This window comes from Hyla sarda, chromosome 10 (assembly GCF_029499605.1).
Source record: "Hyla sarda isolate aHylSar1 chromosome 10, aHylSar1.hap1, whole genome shotgun sequence".
Classification (NCBI taxonomy): Eukaryota; Metazoa; Chordata; class Amphibia; order Anura; family Hylidae; genus Hyla; species Hyla sarda.
This window is the reverse complement of record NC_079198.1, coordinates 13934134-13959276: the sequence shown is the minus strand read 5'-3', so window position 1 is coordinate 13959276 and position 25143 is coordinate 13934134. Positions and strand designations below refer to the sequence as shown.

Sequence of the window (25143 nt, the reverse complement as noted above, 5' to 3'; positions counted from 1 at the left end):
GTAGAGCGCATCAGTTACGGCTGTTGGAAAATGAATGGCAGAAAAATAATTTTGCTCAGAAAAGGAAAAAGAACATAGAAAGCCATATAAAATGGGCATCGCCATAATCGTACCGACCCACAGAATAAATATAACATCACTTTTACCGCACAGTGTACACCATAAAAATAAAAAAAACGCCAGAAATGTTCCAGTTTTTCACAATATTTTGAGGTTTGTCACAAAAAATGCTGCACGTGTCAACAAAAATGCACCACTTACGGTATATAAAGTACAATATGTCACGAAAAACTATCTCAGAATCGCTCTGCTCAGAAAAAAGTTCTAAAGTTATTTATTACCATTTAAAGAGATACATGTCAAATTTAAAAAAAAGAGCCTGGTCATAGAGGTAAAAAATGGGTCTGTCCTTAAGGGGTTAAATCTATCACTCAGTACCTAATCCTGGCCATGTACATCTAATTTTTATGTCTAGCTCCTTTATTTTTTTTTTTTAATTTAGCCCACTAGTCTGAATTCCTCTCAAAGGGAGGGGGCGTGGCCTCACTGTGCAGGTCTCCGCCCCCTCCCTCAGTATGCTGTCTGCTCACATCTCCCCTAGCATTAGCAAAACTACATCTCCCAGCTTGTCCTCACTGACAGTAGCGGGACACAAGATGATAGTGGGAGGATTTTTCCTCCAGCTCTGAGCCCTGCGCTCACAGCTGTCAATCAAGGAAGTGTGTCCATGACATAGGTGATGACTCATGGACACAGCAGGACTAGTATGTGTCCAAGCAGGCGGGGGGGGGGGGGGATTGTTTGACTGGATTTTTCAGTATAAAATACAGAAAATTTTCTAATGAAAGCAAATGCAAAACCTATTGGTTATACATGCTTTACAACATATCAAAAGTTTTTGTATCTGACAGTGCCCATTTAAGGTCTCAGCGTCACAGGTCACCTCCTTGGGCCCTGGCTGAACTGTATAGATTTTACCATCTGTCCACCCTCAGTAAAGCTACCGTTGTCCATAACTTGGCGTTGGAGTCTTTATTGCCCCCCGTGCCTATCTCAGGATCCAGCGCTATACCTTCGGATGATTTTAGGGTAATCCATGCCCTGGCGTCACAAATACAAGGGGTTAATGCCATCTGCCCCTAGGGTAACAACATCTTCCCTCATCACACCCCATACCACATATCAATCTATCTACACCAGTACAGCTATGCCGTCAGGCTAATAAAACTTCACCTGAGTTCACGTATCTTGGAGTGCTGCAGATTTTCTGTTTGGTATTCACATTGGAGATTGACCCGTAACCTGGGATCTGCTGGCACCCATCACCATTTTCCTTGACTGGTTGTGCTGCTTCTCTTTTTCTATCTATCTATCTATCTATCTATCTATCTATCTATCTATATCCATCGATCTATCTTCCACCATAGACAATCTCTGACCGCTGTAGTTGTTTTGGTTGACATCACTTTTTACATATGAAGGACGTACTTTCCAAACTTTCTTTCAGAACTTCTGTCCTTTCGTTGCTGCAGGGGGGGTTTCGTTCCCATTGTAGTATAGAGAGGCATGAAATATGTCGACGGTCTAGAAAGACGGAGAATGTCAGGGAGGGGCAGCGCTGAGGGCCAGTGGGTGGATCAGTCACACAGGATGAGCCCAGGAGAGCGAAACAGGTGAGAGAATGAAAAAAAGGACGAATAATGGAGATGGCCCAGGGTCTGAGGCTCCTGCTCCTCTGTGTCTCCCTCTCTCCAGGTCAGTAGCTTCTACATGTCAGGGGGGTGCTACACATATAGGGGGGTGCTATACATATAGGGGGGGTGGTGCTACACATATAGGGGGGGGTGCTACACATATAGGGGGGAGGGTGGTGCTACACATATAGGTGGGGGTGCTACACATATAGGGGGGGTGCTACACATATAGGGGGGGGGGGGTGCTACACATATAGGGGGGGGTGCTACACATATAGGGGGGGTGCTACACATATAGGGGGGGGGGGGTGCTACACATATAGGGGGGGGTGCTACACATATAGGGGGGGTGCTACACATATAGGGGGGTGGTGCTACACATATAGGGGGGGGTGCTACACATATAGGGGGGGTGCTACACATATAGGGGGGGTGGTGCTACACATATAGGGGGTGCTACACATATAGGGGGGGTGCTACACATATAGGGGGTGCTACACATATAGGGGGGTGCTACACATATTGGGGGGTGCTACACATATAGGGGGGGTGCTACACATATAGGGGGGGTGCTACACAAATAGTTGGGGTGCTACACATATAGGGGGTGCTACACATATAGGGGGGGTGCTACACATATAGGGGGTGCTACACATATAGGGGGTGCTATACATATAGGGGGTGCTACACATATAGGGGGTGCTACACATATAAGGGGTGCTACACATATAGGGGGTGCTACACATATAGGGGGTGCTACACATATAGGGGGGGTGCTACACATATAGGGGGTGCTACACATATAGGGGGTGCTATACATATAGGGGGTGCTACACATATAGGGGGTGCTACACATATAAGGGGTGCTACACATATAGGGGGTGCTACACATATAGGGGGTGCTACATATATGGGGGGTGCTACACATATAGGTGGGGGGTGCTACACATATAGGGGGTGCTGCACATATAGGGGGTGCTACACATATAGGGGGTGCTATACATATTGGGGTGCTACACATATAGGGGGGTGCTACACATATAGGGGGTGCTAAACATATAGGGGGATGCTACACATATAGGGGGTGCTACACATATAGGGGGTGCTATACATATAGGGGGTGCTACACATATAGGGGGTGCTACACATATCGGGGGATGCTACACATATAGGGGGTGCTACACATATAGGCGATGCTACACATATCGGGGGTGCTACACATATAGGGGGTGCTGCACATATAGGGGGTGCTGCACATATAGGGGGTGCTACACATATAGAGGGGTGCTACACATCTAGGGGGTGCTACATATATGGGGGATGCTACACATATAGGGGGATGCTACACATATAGGGGGTGCTATACATATGGGGGATGCTACACATATAGGGGGATGCTACACATATAGGGGGGGCTGCACATAAAGGGGGGGTGCTGCACATATAGGGGTGCTATACATATAGGGGGATGCTACACATATAGGGGGTGCTACACATATAGGGGATGCTACACATATAGGGGGTGCTACACATATAGGGGGATGCTACACATATAGGGGGTGCTACACATATAGGGGGTGCTATACATATAGGGGGTGCTACACATATAGGGGGTGCTACACATATAGAGGGGTGCTACACATATAGGGGGTGCTATACATAGGGGGGTGCTACACATATAGGGGGATGCTACACATATAGGAGGTGCTATACCTATAGGGGGATGCTACACATATAGGGGGATGCTACACATATAGGGGGATGCTACACATATAGGGGGTGCTACACATATAGGGGGATGCTACACATATAGGGGGGTGCTACACATATAGGGGGTGCTACACATATAGGGGGATGCTACACATATAGGGGGTGCTATACATATAGGGGGTGCTACACATATAGAGGGTGCTACACATATAGGGGGATGCTACACATATAGGGGGTGCTACACATATAGGGGGTGCTATACATATAGGGGGTGCTACACATATAGGGGGATGCTACACATATAGGGGGTGCTATACATATAGGGGGGGTGCTACACATATAGGGGGTGCTACACATATAGGGGGATGCTACACATATAGGGGGTGCTATACATATGGGGGATGCTACACATATAGGGGGATGCTACACATATAGGGGGTGCTATACATATAGGGGGTGCTACACATATAGAGGGTGCTACACATATAGGGGTGCTATACATATGGGGAATGCTACACATATAGGGGTGCTATACATATGGGGAATGCTACACATATAGGGGGATGCTACACATATAGAGGGGTGCTACACATATAGGGGGTGCTACACATATAGGGGGTGCTACACATATAGGGGGTGCTACATATATGGGGGGTGCTACACATATAGGGGGGTGCTGCACATAAAGGGGGGGTGCTACACATATAGGGGGTGCTATACATATAGGGGGATGCTACACATATAGGGGGTGCTACACATATAGGGGGATGCTACACATATAGGGGGTGCTACACATATAGGGGGTGCTATACATATAGGGTGGGTGCTACACATATAGGGGGTGCTACACATATAGGGGGATGCTACACATATAGGGGGTGCTATACATATAGGGGATGCTACACATATAGGGGGTGCTATACATATAGGGGGTGCTACACATATAGAGGGTGCTACACATATAGGGGTGCTATACATATGGGGGATGCTACACATATAAGGGGTGCTATACATATGGGGGATGCTACACATATAGGGGGATGCTACACATATAGGGGGTGCTATACATATAGGGGGTGCTACACATATAGGGGTGCTACACATATAGGGGGTGCTATACATATAGGGGGGTGCTACACATATAGGGGGATGCTACACATATAGGGGGTGCTATACATATAGGGGGGTGCTACACATATAGGGGGTGCTATACATATAGGGGGGTGCTACACATATAGGGGGTGCTACACATATAGGGGGATGCTACACATATAGGGGGTGCTATACATATGGGGGGGTGCTACACATATAGGGGGATGCTACACATATAGGAGGTGCTACACATATAGGGGATGCTACACATATAGGGGGGTGCTACACATAAACTATATTACAGAAAGTTAAGGATGTAGCAGAGCTGAACTTATTCAATGTACTGTTTGTGCACTGATATAACTTGCTCGTGTGGTCTTGAAGACTCCTTGTATGTAAATTACAGTACTAGGACTTAGGGAGGTAATGAGGGGGGGACACACAATCCCCACCCCCCACCATTGGTTTCAATAGATGCTCTGTGATGGTTCTTTAGGCCCTGTTCACATTTAGTTTCGCCATTCACCTTGCATATGCTAAATATGGACTATGCCAGTGGTCTTCAACCTGTGGACCTCCAGATGTTTCAAAACTATAACTCCCAGCATGCCCGGACAGCCGATGGCTGTCCGGGCATACTGGAGGTTGTAGTTTTGCAACATCTGGAGGTCCGCAGGTTGAAGACCACTGGACTATGCTATTCTTTTCAGATCCATGCTGTAAAAAATAAGTTTTTTGTACAATGGACCTTAAAGTCAATAGGGGTCATTTATTTATTTGTACGACTACGCCCCCCCCCCCCCGCCTGTGTGAAGCACTAGTGTACACTAGGCACACCTGGTCAGAGTTTACCAAGATGCCTGTGCAATTTCATAAATGGCGGCTAATGCTTACGTGCGCCTTGGAGCTAATATGGAGTGCACTTTGTCAGTCAGCTCAGCGCGGCTACCTGGACCTGGTCCCGGCTGGAGTGACCGTTGCGCAAAACCGTGTGACTTATGCAAAAGTCGCACATCATAAATCAGTGTGTAAACTGTGCGCCTAGGAAACCATGCCAACAAAACATCCAATGGATTCGCTGTAGTACATGGCATCATAAATGCGGTGCTGAAGGCCCCTCGGTACCCCCATATAAAGTTGTAGGCCCCTCAGTGCCCCCACAGACATACTGCCTCCAGCCATATACAATATATATGGCTGCAGGCAGTATATCTGTGTACTGCACCGCTTCGGTGCTCCGATCATTGCGCCTCCTGTCCTGGGTCAGGACCTACTGCTTTGGCCCTGAGTCTGCTGTGCTGTGCTGGCTCTCTTCATCCAATCACTGCAGGCTGCTCTGTAACTCCTCCTCTCTGTTTTCATCCTGCGGTCTAACAGAACAGGAGTGAGCACGGAGGAGTACTAGTCCCGCCCTCACTTCCAGGACTTTTTCCCAGCCTGGGCTTCAGCTGGGACAAAGATGATGTTGAAGCTGGACGGGATTATGTTCTGAATGGTATGGGGACCCCTAGTGGTCTTTTATTTTATTAGCCATGATTTCTATAAAAATAAGACATTTTTTTATTAAGAATATTAGAAAGGTTAATGTTTTGCCAAGAGGTAGAACATAGAAAAAGTTTTCGATTCTGACAGTGCCCATTTTTAAATGATAAAACCCTGTCTACCTCCAGCCACCACTAGGGGGAGCTGAGGAGCTTACTGAAAACTAATACTGCATAGCAATGGTCTTAAAAGTGTGGTCCTTCAGATGGTGCATGCTGGGAGATGTAGATATGCAACATCTAGGGACCTACAGTTTGGATACCATTGTTGAATAGTATTGAGCTCAATGGAAGCTGTATAAATGTATATGCAGTAACCTACCCGAATTACTGCTTCAGTTAAAGAGTACCTCTCATGATCTTGTTAAATTTTATAATCCTCCCAGTACACTGCCCCCATCATGATAAACCACCCCCTGCCTTTAATTTTAGTATTTTTTAGTTTTCTACCTTGATATATCTCTGTATTTTCTGCTCAGTCAGATTCACAGACTGGGAAGGGGCGTTCCCCAGCAGGCGTGACATCATCTGAAGCCATACAGGGGAGAACTTCCTCCCTCACTCTGCTACACACAGCCCAGAGCAGTTCAGTGTGAGATGAGCTATGATTGGCTAAGGCTGCACACACACACCCTCAGCACTCCAGACTGCATTTCCTGATTTTGGACTTCTGCCAGGCCAGCAGGAGTCCAAAGTCTGTGCAAGAGATGGAGGGGAATGTGCTCTGGACAAGTAGGGAGACACCTAGTGGCAGCTTTATTAAACACAAATAAAACACAGAAAACGTAATTTTTATTTACCATAAGGAGAGCAATAGCAAAAATTAGTTTTAATGAGAGTGACCATTTAATGGAAGCAGAATATTTGGAGCATCTTACGAAACAGTAATATTTAAATAAATAATTGGGTTAAATAAAAAATTGGGTTAATGTGAATATAGTAAGTAAGATGATCTAAAACCCATAGGCAGCTGCGGGAAATGATGCCGCTCTAGTGCCATCTCCAATATAGCGACCTGCTCAGTGGTATTTAGATCATGACTACAGAGGCTCCGGGCAGAATTACAGATTTTATCCGTCTCCTCCAATCTCCCATCCTCGCGCTTCCTCTTCACTCCTCAGAATAGCGGAATTAACATTGCAAAGGTGCCTGGGATTCAGCTGTACGGTTTTCCTGTATAAATCATTATACTTCTGTGCATCGGTTATGTCTCATAGAGGACAGGAGGCATAACTAATGCACAAAATAGTAACAGACATATATAACACATACTATCTAAGGCACTGATTCTCAGTCACTGTGACTCCAGCTGTTGCAAAACTACAACTCCTAGCATGCCCGGACAGCCGTTGGCTGTCCGGGCATGCTGGGAGTTGTAGTTTTGCCACAGCTGGAGCCACGCTGGTTGGGAAATGCTGATCGGAGGCGTGGATCACCCAATCTATGTGTTTTCTGAAGTTGTCTCATAATTTGTCTTGTATTTCTCATAGTATTTGGTATTTCACCATATTCTTTTTTTTTTTTTAATCAAATTGGCGTTGTCCCTGGCGCCTTTTTCTAGCACAATGCCCACCTCTTAACAAAGTCCCCATCTGTATTGCCCAACACAGTAATAGTACCCTATATTGCCCCATATATAGCTGTAGGGCCTGTCTGTGTCCCCATATATAATTATAGGCCCCGTCTGTGTCCCCATATATAGTTATAGGCCCCGTCTGTGTCCCCATATATAATTATAGGCCCCGTCTGTGTCCCCATATATAGTTATAGGCCCCGTCTGTGTCCCCATATATAGTTGTAGGCCCCTATACTGCCCCATATATAGTTGTAGGCCTCTATACTGCCCCCATATATAGTTATAGGCCCAGATACTGCCCCCATATATAGTTGTAGGCCCCTATACTGCCCCCATATATAGTTGTAGGCCCCTATACTGCCCCATATATAGTTGTAGGCCCCTATACTGCCCCCATATATAGTTGTAGGCCTCTATACTGCCCCCATATATAGTTATAGGCCCAGATACTGCCCCCATATATAGTTGTAGGCCCCTATACTGCCCCCATATATAGTTGTAGGCCCCTATACTGCCCCATATATAGTTGTAGGCCTCTATACTGCCCCCATATATAGTTATAGGCCCAGATACTGCCCCCATATATAGTTGTAGGCCCCTATACTGCCCCCATATATAGTTGTAGGCCCCTATACTGCCCCATATATAGTTGTAGGCCCCTATACTGCCCCATATATAGTTGTAGGCCCCTATACTGCCCCATAGATAGTTATAGGCCCTTATCCTACCCAATATATAGCTGTAGGCCCCTATCCTGTCCCATATATAGTTGTAGGCCCGTATACTGCTTCAGAGATAGTTTTAGGCCCCTATACTGCTTCATATATAGTTTTTAAGCCCTTCTGTGCCCCCATATTTAGTTATAGGCCCTTATCCTACCCCACATATAGTTGTAGGCCTGACTATTTCCTCATACATAGTTGTAGGCCCCTATACTGCTTCAGATATAGTTTTAAGCCCTATACTGCTTCATATATCATTTTTAAGCCCTTCTGTGCCCCCACATATCGTTATAGGCCCTTATCCTGCCCCATATATAGTTTTAGGCCCCTCTGTGTCCCATATATAGTTATAGGCCTCCATCATGTCCCATATATAGCTGTAGGCCCGTCTGTATCCCCATATATAGCTGTAGGCCTGTCTGTGTCCCCATATATAGCTGTAGGCCCGTCTGTGTCCCCATATATAGCTGTAGGCCTGTCTGTGTCCCCATATATAGCTGTAGGCCCGTCTGTGTCCCCATATATAGCTGTAGGCCTGTCTGTGTCCCCATATATAGCTGTAGGCCTGTCTGTGTCCCCATATATAGCTGTAGGCCTGTCTGTGTCCCCATATATAGCTGTAGGCCCGTCTGTGTCCCCATATATAGCTGTAGGCCCGTCTGTGTCCCCATATATAGCTGTAGGCCCGTCTGTGTCCCCATATATAGCTGTAGGCCTGTCTGTGTCCCTATATATAGTTGTAGGCCTGTCTGTGTCCCCATATATAGCTGTAGGCCCCTCTGTGTCCCATATATAGTTATAGGCCCCCATCCTGCCCCATATATAGCTGTAGGCCTGTCTGTGTCCCCATATATAGCTGTAGGCCTGTCTGTGTCCCCATATATATCTGTAGGCCTGTCTGTGTCCCTATATATAGTTGTATGCCCCCATACTGCTTCATATATAGTTTTCTGAAATTGTCTTGTAATTTGTCATGTATTTCTTGTAGTATTTACTATTTCACTATATTCTTATTCACGTGCTATTGATTCTTTTTTATCCAATCCTGGAGAACCTATTCATATTGTCCGCTGTCCCTTTGTCATCGAGACATGTCAAAAGTTTCGATCATGTCAAAAGTTTTGATTCAGACTGTGACTGATTGCTAGAATGAGGCGGGAGAAGTGTGTGTTAAGTAAATTCTCCCTTGGCTCTGTGCTGTGTGACAGAGATGGACCCCTGATGTCTATGGGAATGTGTCGGTCGTCCGCACAGAGAGTAGGAAGAGAAGAGCTCAGCCGTGTGCTCATTCTAGTAATTGGTCTGATTCTATACACACTAAGACCACCAGGGGTCCCCATACCATCCAGAACATATTCCTATTCGTCTGGAGCATCACCTTTGTACCGGCTGAAGCACAGGCCAAGACAAAGTTTAGGAAGTGAGGGCGAGACTAGCACTACATACTTTATACATAACTGAACCTAGTAAGACCTACTGTTCACTAAACTACTAGTATTTCTTTTTTTGTCCTAGGGCTGACACTGAGGTGTAACTTTTGCACTGGATTACCATATGACTGCAAGGAGTCTACCCAGCTCTGCACCCTGGACCAGACCAGCTGTATGTCACAGGCATTCACAGTTGTAGGTAAGATGTCCGTGTCTCTGCTTTACCCGCATATCACCCAATGGCCTGACCACTGGGACCCCTTGCGGTCTCCTGCAAGAAGCATTGGCCGAAACACCCCCTCCATGTATCTCTATGGGAAAGTCGGATATACAGCGTTCGTGTATCTCAGTCTCTCCCATAGAGATACATGGAGGGGTGTGTTGACCATCGCTTCGTGTGGGGGTCAACAGTCTACTTGCACGGAGCAAAGATCGCTCCGTACATGAGGAGAGTTGGGCACCCGGTGTGAGAAACTTATGCCCTAACCTTTGTGTCCAAACCCTGCTTAAAGGGGTACTCCACTGCCCCAGCGTTCGGAACATTTGTTCCAAATGCTTGGAGTGATGGGGGAGGGGGGGTTGTGTTGTCGCGGTCCCCTTGTGCCATGCCCCCTCCCATACACTTGCATTGAGTGCACGTGGTATGATGTCATGAGGGGGCGTGGTGTGACATCATGAGGGGGCGTGGTCATGATGTCACGACCCCCGCCACCTTCAACCAGCGTTCTAAATGAATGCCGGGTGCTGCACAGAGATCTCACAGGTCCCAGCGGCAGAACCCCCACAATCAAACATCTTATCCCCTATCCTTTGGATAGGGGATAAGATGTCTAGGGGCGGAGTACCCCTTTATGGAAATTCACCCCTAGCAACTGGCCTCAAATGATTGTCTGCCTCTGGCGTTCCTTATTATTATTTTTAATCTGCATTATTAATCAGATTTTTCTAAAAAAAAAAAAAAAAATTGCAAAAAAAAACATTGGAAACGACTGCTGTGAGTACAACCACTCTTTACCTTTCCTTAAAGTGTACCCGTCAGATCCAACAAAAAATATTTTTTTCATATATCACTCAGTACCTAATCCTGACCATGTACATCAAATTTTTATGTGTCTAGCACCTTTATTTATTTTTTCATTACACTTTTTATTTAGCTCACTAGTCCGAATTCCTCTCAAAGGGAGGGGGTGTGGCCTCAATGTGCAGGTCTCCGCCCCCTCCCTCAGTATGCTGTCTGCTCACATCTCCCCTAGCATTAGCAAAACTACAACTCCCAGCATGTCCTCACTGACAGTAGCGGGACACAAGATGACTGTGGGAGGATTTTTCCTCCAGTTCTGAGCCCTGCACTCACAGCTGTCAATCAAGGAAGTGTGTCCATGACATAGGTGATGACTCATGGACACAGCAGGACTAGTATGTGTCCAAGCAGGCAGGAGGGGCAGTTGTTTGACTGTCTTTATCAGTATGAAAAATACAGAAAATTTTCTAATGAAAGCATTTGCAAAACCTATTGGTTATACATGCTTTACAACATATCAAAACTTTTTGTATCTGACAGTGCCCATTTAAAGGCTATGCTCACATGATTTTTATTTCCGAGCAGAATCTGGTACAAAAAAAAAAAATCTGCTAGGAATTTCCATTGCAGCAGAGTCCTATTGCTTTCAATGGGATTCTGTTGCACTGTGCACATGGCGGAATTTCCCGGGCGGAAACATCTGCCCTAGAAATTTCAATTCTATTGACGATTCTTTCGGTGGAATCTGCTTGGAAACACATTGACGTCTATGGAGACGGCGCATTTTCAAGCAGCCATGGTGTCGGTATGTTCTGCCGGCGCCAGCTATGGTGGAATGTTGTCCGCTCGTTGTCTGCCGACGGCTTCAAGGCGTGATCTGATGGGGCTGATACTTTAAGGAAGTAGTCTCCAAACTGTGGACCTCCAGCTGATGCAAAACTACAAATCCCAGCATGCCCGGACAGCCAACGGCTGTCCGTGCATGCTGGGAGTTGTAGTTTTGCAACAGCTGGAGGTCCACCGTGTGGAGACCACTGCTTTAAAGTATTAAAATCATTATGCAAAGAAGCTTACAGATATCCAATTGTCTTGTCTTACCGGCAAGTACTATTTGTCACGATTACCCCAGATAAGGATCGGGTCGATATTCCTCAGACACAAATTATTTCGACAAAGCTGCGGTTCGGTTCTGGGAATCTATGTTCCTCGGCAGGAGTCGGCAGAGACCGCATCCACGGCCACTTACTGCAGAATCCTAGGGACTTCTTTTATGCGCCAAATAACACATCAAACTGCCTATTCTTCCCAACAAAGATCTCGGGGCTTTCAATATTTAAATATAGAAGCAATGGGAACATAACAATTGTAGCTCAAAGCATCCGCTTCTATTGTACTTCTTTTGTGCACTGAGTTTCCTTTTATATATATTTTTTTTGTGTAAACTTAAAGGGCCATTGTCAACAAAAATATATTGTTTATACTGCGACTATTTCAAAAGCAACAGAATGTATACGGGAGTGGATGTCATGGTGGGCTAGACTATCAGTGAACAATATACGGTATATAAATTATGTTAACTATTGGGAAGCCAATGTCACTATTTGTGCATATGAATTTTTACACAATATAACTACTATACTACTGATATATTTGTACAGTATTACACTTATTGACAACAACAAAAAACGCACCCAGATGCGAATGTAGGATTGCAGCATAATGTCTCAGCCAGATATGTAAATGATTATAGGTGGGGTCTTGCCAAAAGAGGGTTTAAAAGCCTGCTGCCCTATTAAAAAAAAAAAAAAAGTCTCTTGAGGGTACTTTTAGGTAGTGTATGACTTCTTGCCCCTATGTACAAGAATATAACTACTATAATACTGCCTCTTATGTACAAGAATATAACTACTATAATACTGCCTCCTTTATACAAAAATATAACTACTATAATACTGCCCCTATATACGAGAATATAACTACTATAATACTGTTCCTATATACAAGAATATAACTACTATAATACTGCTCCTATATACAAGAATATAACTACTATAATACTGCTCCTATATACAAGAATATAACTACTATAATACTGCTCCTATATACAAAAATATAACTACAATAATACTGCTCCTGTATACAAGAATATAACTACTATAATACTGCTCCTATATACAAGAATATAACTACAATAATACTCCTCCTATATACAAGAATATAACTACTATAATACTGCCTCCTATATACAAGAATATAACTACTATAATACTGCTCCTATATACAAGAATATAACTACTATAATACTGCTCCTATATACAAGAATATAACTACTATAATACTGCTCCTATATACAAGAATATAACTACTATAATACTGCTCCTATATACAAGAATATAACTACTATAATACTGCTCCTGTATACAAGAATATAACTACTATAATACTGCCTCCTATATACAAGAATATAACTACTATAATACTGCTCCTATATACAAGAATATAACTACTATAATACTGCTCCTATATACAAGACTATAACTACTATAATACTGCCCCTATATACAAGAATATAACTACTATAATACTGCCTCCTATATACAAGAATATAACTACTATAATACTGCTCCTATATACAGGAATGTAACTACTATAATACTGCTCCTATATACAAGAATATAACTACTATAATACTGCTCCTATATACAAGACTATAACTACTATAATACTGCCCCTATATACAAGAATATAACTACTATAATACTGCCTCCTATATACAAGAATATAACTACTATAATACTGCTCCTATATACAGGAATGTAACTACTATAATACTGCTCCTATATACAAGAATATAACTACTATAATACTGCCCCTACATACAAGAATATAACTACTATAATACTGCTCCTATATACAAGAATATAACTACTATAATACTTCTCCTATATACAAGAATATAACTATTATAATACTGCTCCTGTATACAAGAATATAACTACTATAATACTGCTCCTATATACAAGAATATAACTACTATAATACTGCCTCCTATATACAAGAATATAACTACTATAATACTGCTCCTGTATACAAGAATATAACTGCTATAATACTGCTCCTTATATACAAGAATATAACTGCTATAATACTGCTCCTTATATACAAGACTATAACTGCTATAATACTGCTCCTATATACAACAATATAACTACTATAATACTGCTCCTATATACAAGAATATAACTACTATAATACTGCCTTCTATATACAAGAATATAACTACTGTAATACTGCCTCCTATATACAAGAATATAACTACTATAATACTGCTCCTATATACAAGACTATAACTGCTATAATACTGCTCCTATATACAACAATATAACTACTATAATACTGCTCCTATATACAAGAATATAACTACTATAATACTGCCTTCTATATACAAGAATATAACTACTGTAATACTGCCTCCTATATACAAGAATATAACTACTATAATACTGCTCCTATATACACGAATATAACTACTATAATACTGCTCCTATATACAAGAATATAACTGCTATAATACTGCTCCTATATACGAGAATATAACTCCTATAATACTGCCTCCTATGTACAAGAATATAACTACTATAATACTGCTCCTATATACAAGAATATAACTACTATAATACTGCTCCTATATACAAGAATATAACTCCTATAATACTGCCTCCTATGTACAAGAATATAACTACTATAATACTGCTCCTATATACAAGAATATAACTACTATAATACTGCTCCTATATACAAGAATATAACTGCTATAATACTGCCTCCTATATACAAGAATATACTATAATAATAGTGTAATTCTTTTCTTTGCAGAGGGTGGGAACATCACAGAGTGGACATATAAAGGCTGCTCACAAGGACTTGTATGCAATCAGTCAGTGTACACGGATCTGAGTTACAAGCAGACCTATGTCAGTTCACAGTGTTGCATTTCGGACTTTTGCAACACTGGCACCTACTATGGTAAATATAATATACTGTAATATACTGTATATTAGTCAAATTCATATAGGGGGAAATTTATGAAAACCTGTCCAGAGGAAAAGTTGCTGAGTTGCCCATAGCAACCAATCAGATCGCTTCTTTCATTTCTCAGAGGCCTTGCTGAAAATGAAAGAAGCGATCTGATTGGTTGCTATGGGCAACTCAGCAACTTTTCCTCTGGACAGGTTTTCATGAATCTCCCCCATAGAGTCTAGATGTTGTGTTTGATCACAGTTCGTAAAATGTTTTACTTTAAAGGGGTATTCCGGTGGAAAACGAATGTTTCCAAATCAACTGGTGCCAAACAGATTTGTAAATGACTTCTATTTAAAAATCTTAATCCTTCCAGTACTTATCAGCTGCTGTATGCTCCACGGGAAGTTGTGTAGTTTCCAGTCTGACCACAGTGCTCTCTGCTGCCACCTCTGTCCATGTCAGGAACTGTCCAGAGCAGGAGAGGTTTGCTATGGGGATTTGCTTCAACTCTGGACAGTTTCTAACACGGACAGAGGAGTCAGAAGAGAGCACTGTGGTCAGACTGGAAAGAACTACACAACTTCATCTGGAGCATAAAACAGCTGAAAAGTCCTGGAAGGATTAAGATTTTTCCATAGAAGAAACTTATAAATTTGTGTAACTTTCTGGCACCAGTTGATTTGAAAACATTTGTTTTCCATCGGAGGAATCCTTTAAAGGAAAACTGTCAGCTTTCTTCCCCCGCACTAACCAGCAGTACTGGCTGGTAGTGCGGGGGGCACTGATTAGTTTGATCCTTAACATGCACGGATCCGCCGCGCCGTTCGCCCGTTATCCTCTATTATCAGTATATTCAAATATCGGTATATTCACTCTGACGTCAGTGCCAGGCTGCAGCGTCCAGCTCATCAATATTCCTCCCCTCCCTCCGCCTCTCCCTCTTCTCCCCACTTTGTAATGGAGAGAGAGGGGAGGAATATTGATGAGCGGGGCGGCACTGCGGCAGGCGGCACTGACGTCAGAGTGCCAGTTTGCACCTCATTTGAATATACCGATAATAGAAGATAACGGGCGAACGACGCTGCGGATCCGGGCACGGTAAGGTTCAAACTGATCAGCGTCCCCCGCACTACCAGCCAGTACCGCTGGTTAGTGCGGGGGGAAAAAGCGGACAGTTTCCTTTAAATGGTGCAGTTTATGGTCTATTCCTCAACAACATGTATAAACTTCATATATATATAAACTGGCTCCAGAAAGTTAAACAGATTTGTAAATTACTTCTATTAAAAAATCGTAATCCTTTCAATAATTATCAGCTGCTGAAGTTGAGTTGTTCTTTTCTGTCTGGCTACAGTGCTCTCTGCTGACATCTCTGTCTGTCTCGGGAACTGCACAGGGTAGAAGAGGTTTGCTATGGGGATATTGCTACTAAACTGGGCGGTTCCCGAGACACGTGTCATCAGAGAGCACTTAGACAGAAAAGAACAACTCAACTTCAGCAGCTCATAAGTACTGAAAGGATTAAGATTTTTTAATAGAAGTAATTTACAAATCTGTTTAACTTTCTGGACCCAGTTGAGATATATATATATATATATATATATATATATATATATATATAAAATTTTTCCTGGATTACCCCTTTAATGTATGTTGGCCCTTGGCGTCTTACTAACTCACACCACTACGTTACAATCTAAGTCTTGAGCAGGGGCTGACTGTCTATCTGGGCATGAGGTCGGTGCCCGACTGCCCATAACCAGAGGTGCCCAGTTCTGGAAAGCTACTTACCAAAAATCTTAGTATAATTGGACTTGAGAAACCTCACACTCTGGACCAGTGTTTCCAAACCAGGGTGCTTCGGGCTGTTGCAAAACTACGACTACCAGCATGCCCGGACAGCCTTCGGCTGTCCGGGCATGCTGGCAGTCGTAGTATTGCAACAACTGAAAGCACACTGGTTTCGAACCTGCTTGGGAAACACTGGTCCAGAGTGTGAGGTTGCTCAAGGTCCCATTCTACATTCAGGCTACGTTCAGACGTGCGGATCTTCTGCGCATATTTCGCTGCGGATCCGCCGCTGAAGGACCTCTGTATGCTGTCTTTACACGTGCCTGCTCGGAGCGGCAATATGCCGCTACGAGCAGACACACTGCAATGCGCGCGGCGACCTCGCACATGGCGGCAGCTCTCGGCCTAGCTCGCAGAGCAGGGGGAGCGGCCGCGATATGTGCGAGTACACCGCGCATGCGCGGCGACTCGCACATCACTTCGGTGTGTCTGCACGTAGCGGCGTATTGCCGCTCCGAGCAGGCACATGTAAAGGCACCATACAGAGGTCCTTCAGCGGCTAATCTGCAACGTAAAATACGCTGTAAATCCGCTCGTCTGAACGTACCCTTAGGAAGTAGGTTCCCAGAACTCATGGCCAGATGGTCAGTTGGACCCTGCTTTAGATTGAAAGACTGCTTTTGACCCTTCAGGAACATAGAATGGTAAAAGAGCACAGGGCCTTCAAAAATGTTATCTTCTATGGGACAAGAGGACCACCAATATCTTAATTGGGCACTCTCATTAAAAAAAAAATTTGCTATTGCACTCCTTAGGTAAATAAAAACAAATCTTTTCAATGTACTTAGTTTAAAAAAAAATGAAGTTTTCTATGTTTTATTTGTGTTTAAAAAAGCTGCCACTAGGTGTCTCCCTACTTGTCCAGAGCACATTTCCCCTCCATCCCTTGCACAGACTTTGGACTCCTGCTGGCCTGGCAGAAGTCTAAAATCAGGAAATGCAGTCTGGAGTGCTGAGGGGTGTGGGTGTAGCCTTATCCAATCATAGCTCATCTCACACTGAACTGCTCTGGGCTGTGTTTAGCAGAGTGAGGGAGGAAGTTCTCCTCTGTATGGCTTCAGATGATGTCACGCCTGCTGGGGAACGCCCCTTCCCAGACTGTGAATCTGACTGAGACTGAGCAGAAAATACAGAGCAATATCAAGGTAGAAAACGAAAAAAAAATTATAAAAATTAAGGGAGGGGGGGGTTTATCATGATGGGAAAGCGTACTGGGAGGATTATAAAATGTAACAAGATCATGAGAGGTACTCTTTATTTTGGGGTAGCATATTTACTTTTGTGGAGAGGCCCTTTTGCCATTGAGAAGATCATGAGGGAATCGGCCATGTTATTCGTATACATCATCAGATAACATCATCCATCCAGTTGTAAGTGCCCAGGCCATTGTATTCTGAATTATGGAGATTTTTTTTGCTTCTCTTTTAGCGCAAGTCCCCGTTTCGGGTCTAAGCTGCTCGATCTGTCAGGGCAACAGTGCGTCCTGTGCTGCATCCAACCTGGCGTCGCTCCGATGCGCTGGAGTACAAGACCGTTGTATGACTATCAAGACCCTGTATGTCAATGGTGAGACCAAACTAGGACCATGACCCATGTATGGACATAATATCACACATCGTATACTAATATTACTCCCATCCCTGCAGTTTCCATTTCAGATGTTGTGTTTAAAGGTTGTGGAAAAAGTAACCTATGCGAAAGGCAGCTGGAGTATAATGCCGGCGGTGCCAGAGTTTACACACAGGTGTCGTGTTGTGGGTCCAACAACTGCAACCAAGGCGTACAGTCAGGTAATGTTTACACCTCACACGAATGCTCTGGGTTTCAAGTATTGTACATATATATATATATATATATATATATATATATATATATATATATACATTGTCCAAATAGGTTTATTTTTTATTTAATTTTTTTTACCTAGTAGTCAGTGTGTGACTACTCTATAGCTCCGTACTCTCTTAGGGGGAGATTTATCAAAACCTGTCCAGAGGAAAAGTTGCTGAGTTGCCCATAGCAACCAATCAGATCGCTACTTTCATTTTTAACAAGGCCTCTTCAAAATGAAAGAAGCGATCTGATTGGTTGCTATGGGCAACTCAGCAACTGTTCCTCTGGACAGGTTTTGATAAATCTCCCCCTTAGAGACCAACATAGTCACACATCTAAAAGCCTCCACCAGTGTTCCACTAACCAGGCTCTTCAAGATGGCCGCAATTTTTTGAATAATTTCCATTATTGTTTCTCTGACTGTCGTTTTATGGACGTTTTATAACAAGTCTCCTCTTGGTAAGGAGTAAGCAGTAGCCAGGTTCTTTAAAGTCTCATGGCCAAAAGGGTCTTCAAGAAAATGACCCTTATACAGACCAAGGGGGAGATCTATCGAAACCTGTCCAGAGGAAAAGTTGCTGAGTTGCCCATAGCAACCAATCAGATCGCTTCTTTCATTTTTCAGAGGCCTTTTCAAAAATGAAAGAAGAGATCTGATTGGTTGCTATGGGCAACTTAACAACTTTTCCTCTGGTCAGGTTTTGATAAATCTCTCCCCAAATGTTTGGACTTTATCTAGGTTCGCAGGCTTATCAGGGTCATTTTGCTTATTCTGCTCAACTGAAGCATGAATCATAAAAAGTCTCCCATATAGTAGAACCTATGGGAATCATTTTGTTCTGGTTCAGACTTATGAATTGGGGTGTGGAAACGTGAATCCAAACTGTCCCTCACGCTTTCTAAACATATAGGACAAAAGAATATGACAATTGTGGCATTTTCCTTAGATTTTTTATTAATTTTTTGGTTGTTTGTGGCCCTGTGGGGCAAATTCTGAACCTTTAGTGTCCAACATGACTATGTCTCCAAAATACACGGCCCTTAGAGGGGTACTCTGGCCCTAAGACATCTTATCCCCTATCCAAAGGATAGGGGATAAGATGTCTGATCATGGGGGTCCCGCACTGGAGGCTCTCAGTGTTATGCCTCCCGACCATGGGGACGGAGTATCGCGACGTCACTACTCCACCTCCGTGTGATGTCACGCCCCACCCCCTCAATGCAAGTCTATGGGAGGGGGCGTGACATCACATGGGGGCGGAGTCGTGATGTCATGATACTCCGTCCCCGTGGTCGGGATGCATAACACTGAGAGCCTCCTGCAGTGCTTACAGGTGAGTGCGGGACCCCCGCGATCAGATATCTTATCCCCTATCCTTTGATAGGGGATAAGATGTCTCAGGGCCGGAGAACAACTTTAAGTGGGCACTGCAAGATTTTAAAACTCTTTATGTCGTACATCTTGGCAAAACATCATCATGGCTTATAAAAAAGACCACTAGGGGTCTCCATATCGTCCAAAATATAATCCTGTCCGGCTGCAGCATCATCTTTGTCCCAGCAGAAGCACAGGCTAGGACAAAGTCCAGTAAGTGAGGGCGAGATTAGCTGTCCTGTGCAGCGTTTCTTTTTACCCTATTCAACCAGTGGACAGCTGTTTCACAATGATGACAGTTTCTTTTTTCCCTATTCCACCATGGACAGCTGTTTCATGATGACAGTTTCTTTTTTTCTCCTATACCACCAGTGGACAGCTGTTTCACAATGACAGTTTCTTTTTTCCCTATTCCACCAGTGGACAGCTGTTTCACGATGATGACAGTTTCTTTTTCCCTTTTCCACCAGTGGACAGATGTTTCACGATGATGACAGTTTCTTTTTTAACTATACCACCAGTGGACAGCTTTTTCATGATAATGACAGTTTCTTTTTTCCCTATTCCACCAGTGGACAGCTGTTTCACAATGATGACAGTTTCTTTTTTCCCTATTCCACCAGTGGACTGCTGTTTCACGATGATGACAGTTTCTTTTTTCCCTATTCCACCAATGGACAGCTGTTTCACGATGATGACAGTTTTTTCCCCCTATTCCACCAGTGAACAGCTGTTTCACGAAGATCATGAAATAAAAGTTACATTTTAATAGGTGAGTGCCGAAATGCAGTTTCTCCAATCGTTCTATCTCCATAAAGTCTTTGTCTCCAACAGTGACAGTGAATAATTCGCTAAACGGAGTCCAGTGCTACGCGTGCAACGAAACTGGCAAAGGAGAGTGCACCACCCCCACCAACACCATCGTCAGCTGCACTGGAAACATGAACAGATGCCTGGATGTAGTAGGTAATACCGCAAAGAATGACTTCTTGTGCCAAAGGTTGTACCGGGTTAGAAAAACATGGTTCTTTCTCTTTCTTTCTTCCACAATGGCACCACCGGTTGTGTGTAATGTTGCAGTTGAACTATATTCACCTTATTAGAACTGAACTGGAAAAAAGCGCCATATTTTTTAAAAGTCCTGTCCTTTAAATGGGTGCGCTCATTAAAACACATTTTTGCTATTGCACTCCTTATGGTAAATATTCCATATAAAAAAATATGAAAAAAACAATAAAAATAAACATATTTGGTATCGCCACATGCGTAATTGTCCCAACTATTAAATCATTATGTTTACGTAAACACAAAAAAAATCCTCAACGCAAAAATAGCTGACTTTGGTCACATCATATCTCCCCCCCCCCCCTGCCCCCCCCAAAAAATTACTAAAATGCAACAAAAACTATATTAAAAAAAGGGGGCGGGGCAATGCATTTTCGGTTTCAGCTTTCAGCCAAGCACAGCCTAAATTTTCAGTTTCGGTTTAAGCCCAAAATTTCCCTTTCAGTGCATCCCTAGTTGTTAATATTTTGACCACGGATTTAACAGTCCTCTTTTATGACAAATCAATGGGCTTGAGTGGGACCCCATGACCCCAATAAATGATAGTATTGTTGTTAGATGATATTAGTGGTATCTGTAGTATTATAGAAATGGGTGTTGTAACAAATATATGCCAACTATTGTATACTCACTACATTGGACTAACTCTGTTCTGTTTTGGTGTTTGTACAGGGTTTCCCCGGGGGAACACTCTGCTGCGGGGCTGCTGCTCTAAGGACGTATGTTGGGGTCTTTCGGCTTCTTTGTCTATACAAGCCAGCCAAAAACTGTACTGCTGCCAAGGGAACCTGTGTAATAATGGAAAAATTACATCATATTTCAGCTCTGGGTCCACTACTGCACATAACGGGCTCCTCATAGGCGGAGCTATACTAGTACTTATCAAGGGATTATGGACAATGCAATGATTCGAGCCCCTTGGTGTGTCGTATACCGCAACACTATGAAACCTTTTGAGTCTACCATATACAAAATATGACATATTGTGATCAATGTCAATCAATATGGTTTTGGTCTGATTTCTGCTAGACCCCCTCCCTACCCCCCCCCCCCCCCCCCCCAACCTCGAGAACAGGGATATTAGTCTTCTATTAGAATGGAGTAATGGATCATGCACGCACATCGGACTCCCCCTCCCCCAAGCGGTTGCACCCCACCCCCACCCCCGCAATCAGATAGTTATTCCCAAATCCCAATCCTGTGGATATGGGGGATAACTTTTCAAGATGGGAAAATCTGGCCATACACATCAGATAGCTGTCAGCCATCTGCTCGGTGGGCTAACAGCTATCTGTCTTGATCCCCCAATATTAGCCGTACCCAGCATGCATATGTTCTGAATGAGTAGAGGGGAGAAAGGCGCTGCTAGACAGTTCTAGTGGTGTCTTATCTTTCCTGAGAACAACAGGATCAGACAAAATCCAACTGCCTGATCTCTTGGGTTTTGATGTGAATTTTTCTGTCTTTTGTTCTCTTTCTGTCTATAGGCAGATTTAGTTTGGGAAAGGCCAGAGATTGATTTATCGGCCATGTATGTGACCTATCCATTTTTAATTCTATGGGAGGCGTCTTTACCCGCCAGCAACAGCAAGTCAATAGCTTCCTTTCATATGCGTTTGCTTATAAATTTTGGCTCTCGGGCTGGGTGGTTGTCTCAGCTCACCCAGCCCTTGAGAAGTGTTAACGTAGAGGCACACCCCACCTTATTGTCTATGCATTCACTGTATTGTTACTGGATGTTTGTTAAGAGCTAGGATGAAGTCACTTTGTGGTTGAGTAGACAATTCGGTTCTGGTTAAAGGGGTATTCCGGGCAAGAACATTGTATTCCCTATCCAAAGAGTAGGGGGATAAGATGTCTGATCGCGGGGGGGCGCTGCTGAGACCCCCCCGATCTTCCTGCAGCACCTGCATTCTAGTTTTGGAAAACTCCAGGACTGGGAATGTCACGCCACGCCCCCTCCATTCATGTCTATTGGAGGAGGCGTGACGGCCGTCACGCCCCCTCCCATAGACATGAATGGAGGGGGCGTGGGGTGACGTCCCAAGTCCTGGAAACCCGGAGGTTTCCGAAACTGGAGATCCAGGGGGGTCGCCGGGGTCTCAGCAGCGGGCCCCCCGCAATCAGACATCTTATCCCCTATCCTTTGGATAGGGGATAAAATGTTTTTGCCCGGAATACCCCTTTAATGGCTGAGTTGGAGACTATAGGCCCCCATAAACATAAAAAAGTTGCCCATTTCAGCAGGACCGGCCAACTATCTAATATATATATGGGGACTTTAGACTCTCCCCTTACAGATGAAGTTGAAACCCGATCGTTTTGTTCCTTGATAGATAAGCTGCTGGTACAGGGGTCTGGCAGCGGCTTACCCCTCCACTCTCTATTCAGAACACATTAATGCTTAGCCAAGCTGACCATTCAAGTATATGGGCTGAATGGGAGAGATAACTGTTGGCCAAAACAGTGGTCAGCTGACAGCTATCGTATATGTGTGACCACCCTAAGGTTGAGTTGTTGTCAGGTTAAATAAGTCTGGTATGTGCAGTTTCATACGGGTTAAACTTGTTAAAGTGGGTTATAATATATTGTAATGATTGAACTAGAGGGTGTGACGTAAAGGGGAAGATGATATTAAACCCTTGTATTCGTGACGCCATGGCCACCACATAATAAATAAAGGTTACTCACCTGCCTGGATCCCCACCATTACCATTCTGACAGGGACTTAGTCCCAGCTAAACTCCACACCCGATCCTGTTTCAACACATAAGAAATACCATTCACTGGGCACATGGGGGGGAGATTTATCAAAACCTGTGCAGAGGAAGAGTGGTGCAGTTGCCCATAGCAACCAATCAGATTGCTTCTTTCATTTTCCACAGGCCTCTTTAGAGGCCTGTGGAAAATGAAAGAAGCAATCTGATTGGTTGCTATGGGCAACTGCACCACTCTTCCTCTGCACAGGTTTTGATAAATCTCCCCCATGGTGACCCCATTGGTTGGTAGGCATTTTCCTTTCTCAAGATGGTGAAGATTAGCAGGTACCCGGGTACCATCGAAATGGCTATAGCAGGGAATTGGGCAGGTGAGTAACCCCCTTTTAGTATTTTAGGCCAGCCCAACCCCCTTTGTATTGCTGAACAACCCCCTTAAGATTATTTATTAAACTTTAATAAAGAAGGCCGTGGCCAATCTCTTTTGCACCACTCATTTTGCCTGTGTATATTTATTAAATTTTTTGGGGGGTGTTTTATTTTATTTTTATTTTTTTTATATGGGCTTATTAAAGGGGTACTCCGGTGAAAAACTTTTTCCTTTTAAATAAACTGGTGGCAGAAAGTTAAACATATTTGTAAATGACTTCTATTAAAAAATCTTAATCCTTCCAGTACCTATTAGCTGCTGAATGCTACAGAGGAAATTCCTTTCTTTTTGGAACACTGATGACATCACGAGCACAGTGCTCTCTGCTGACATCTCTGTCCATTTTAGCAACCGTGCATAGCAAATATATGCTAAGGGCAGCATGGTGGCTCAGTGGTTAGCACTGCTGCCTTGCAGTGCTGGGGACTTGGGTTCAAATCCCACTAAGGACAACAATAAATAAAGCATTATTATTATTATAACGTCAGCAGAGAGAACTGTGCTCGTGATGTCATCAGAGAGCATTACAAAAAGAAAAGGATTTCCTCTGTAGTATTCAGCAGCTAATAAGTACAGGAAGGAATAACATTTTTTAATAGAAGTAATTTACAAATATGTTTAACTTTCTGCCACCAGTTGATTTAATAGAAAAAAGGTTTTCACCGGAGTACCCCTTTAAGCATTTTAATTAAAGTAAATACCTATACAAATAAACAAGCAAAGTTGAGGCCACAAATGATAAAGTACAATGGCAATGGATAGGCAAAACTGAAATTCCACCCCAAAAAATTTAAAATTACAAGAATGGAGAAGACCAACCACTGAAGAAATGTCCATATCCAGATAAGAAGATTCCTGGGCAACTCAACAAACCAACAGCAACAAACATCCCGACCACTCTCCAATGTGTAAAGAATGATATCATTTACAGATATACCAGAGCTGAACTTGCACACTCATTTTTGTGGACTCTCTTAGATACCTAAAGGGGTACTCTGGTGGAAAACTGTTTTTTTTTTGTTTTTGTTTTTTAAATCAAGTGGTGCCAGAAACTTAAACATAT

General features: G+C 43.4%; 1 protein-coding gene across 1 annotated transcript; it reads left to right on the top strand.

Annotated features, from left to right (window-relative positions):
• The first annotated feature begins 1665 nt into the window (after positions 1 to 1665).
• LOC130293810 (phospholipase A2 inhibitor gamma subunit B-like) lies at positions 1666 to 21966 on the top strand. The gene is made up of 7 exons (XM_056542940.1): positions 1666 to 1755; positions 9851 to 9964; positions 14663 to 14812; positions 18089 to 18226; positions 18307 to 18450; positions 20703 to 20834; positions 21606 to 21966. The coding sequence occupies exons 1-7, from the start codon at positions 1701 to 1703 to the stop codon at positions 21839 to 21841; spliced, it is 969 nt and encodes a 322-aa protein (XP_056398915.1). The 5' UTR covers positions 1666 to 1700; the 3' UTR covers positions 21842 to 21966.
• The last annotated feature ends 3177 nt before the right edge of the window (positions 21967 to 25143 follow it).

What these genes read in the sequence shown, in the direction of transcription:
- LOC130293810 (XM_056542940.1), top strand. Translation starts at nt 1,701, where the DNA reads ATGGAGATGGCCCAGGGTCTGAGGCTCCTGCTCCTCTGTGTCTCCCTC. An exon ending in CTGTGTCTCCCTCTCTCCAG is followed by an intron (nt 1,756 to 9,850) that starts GTCAGTAGCTTC and finishes TTTTTGTCCTAG; the next exon opens with GGCTGACACTGAGGTGTAAC. An exon ending in CAACACTGGCACCTACTATG is followed by an intron (nt 14,813 to 18,088) that starts GTAAATATAATA and finishes CTTCTCTTTTAG; the next exon opens with CGCAAGTCCCCGTTTCGGGT.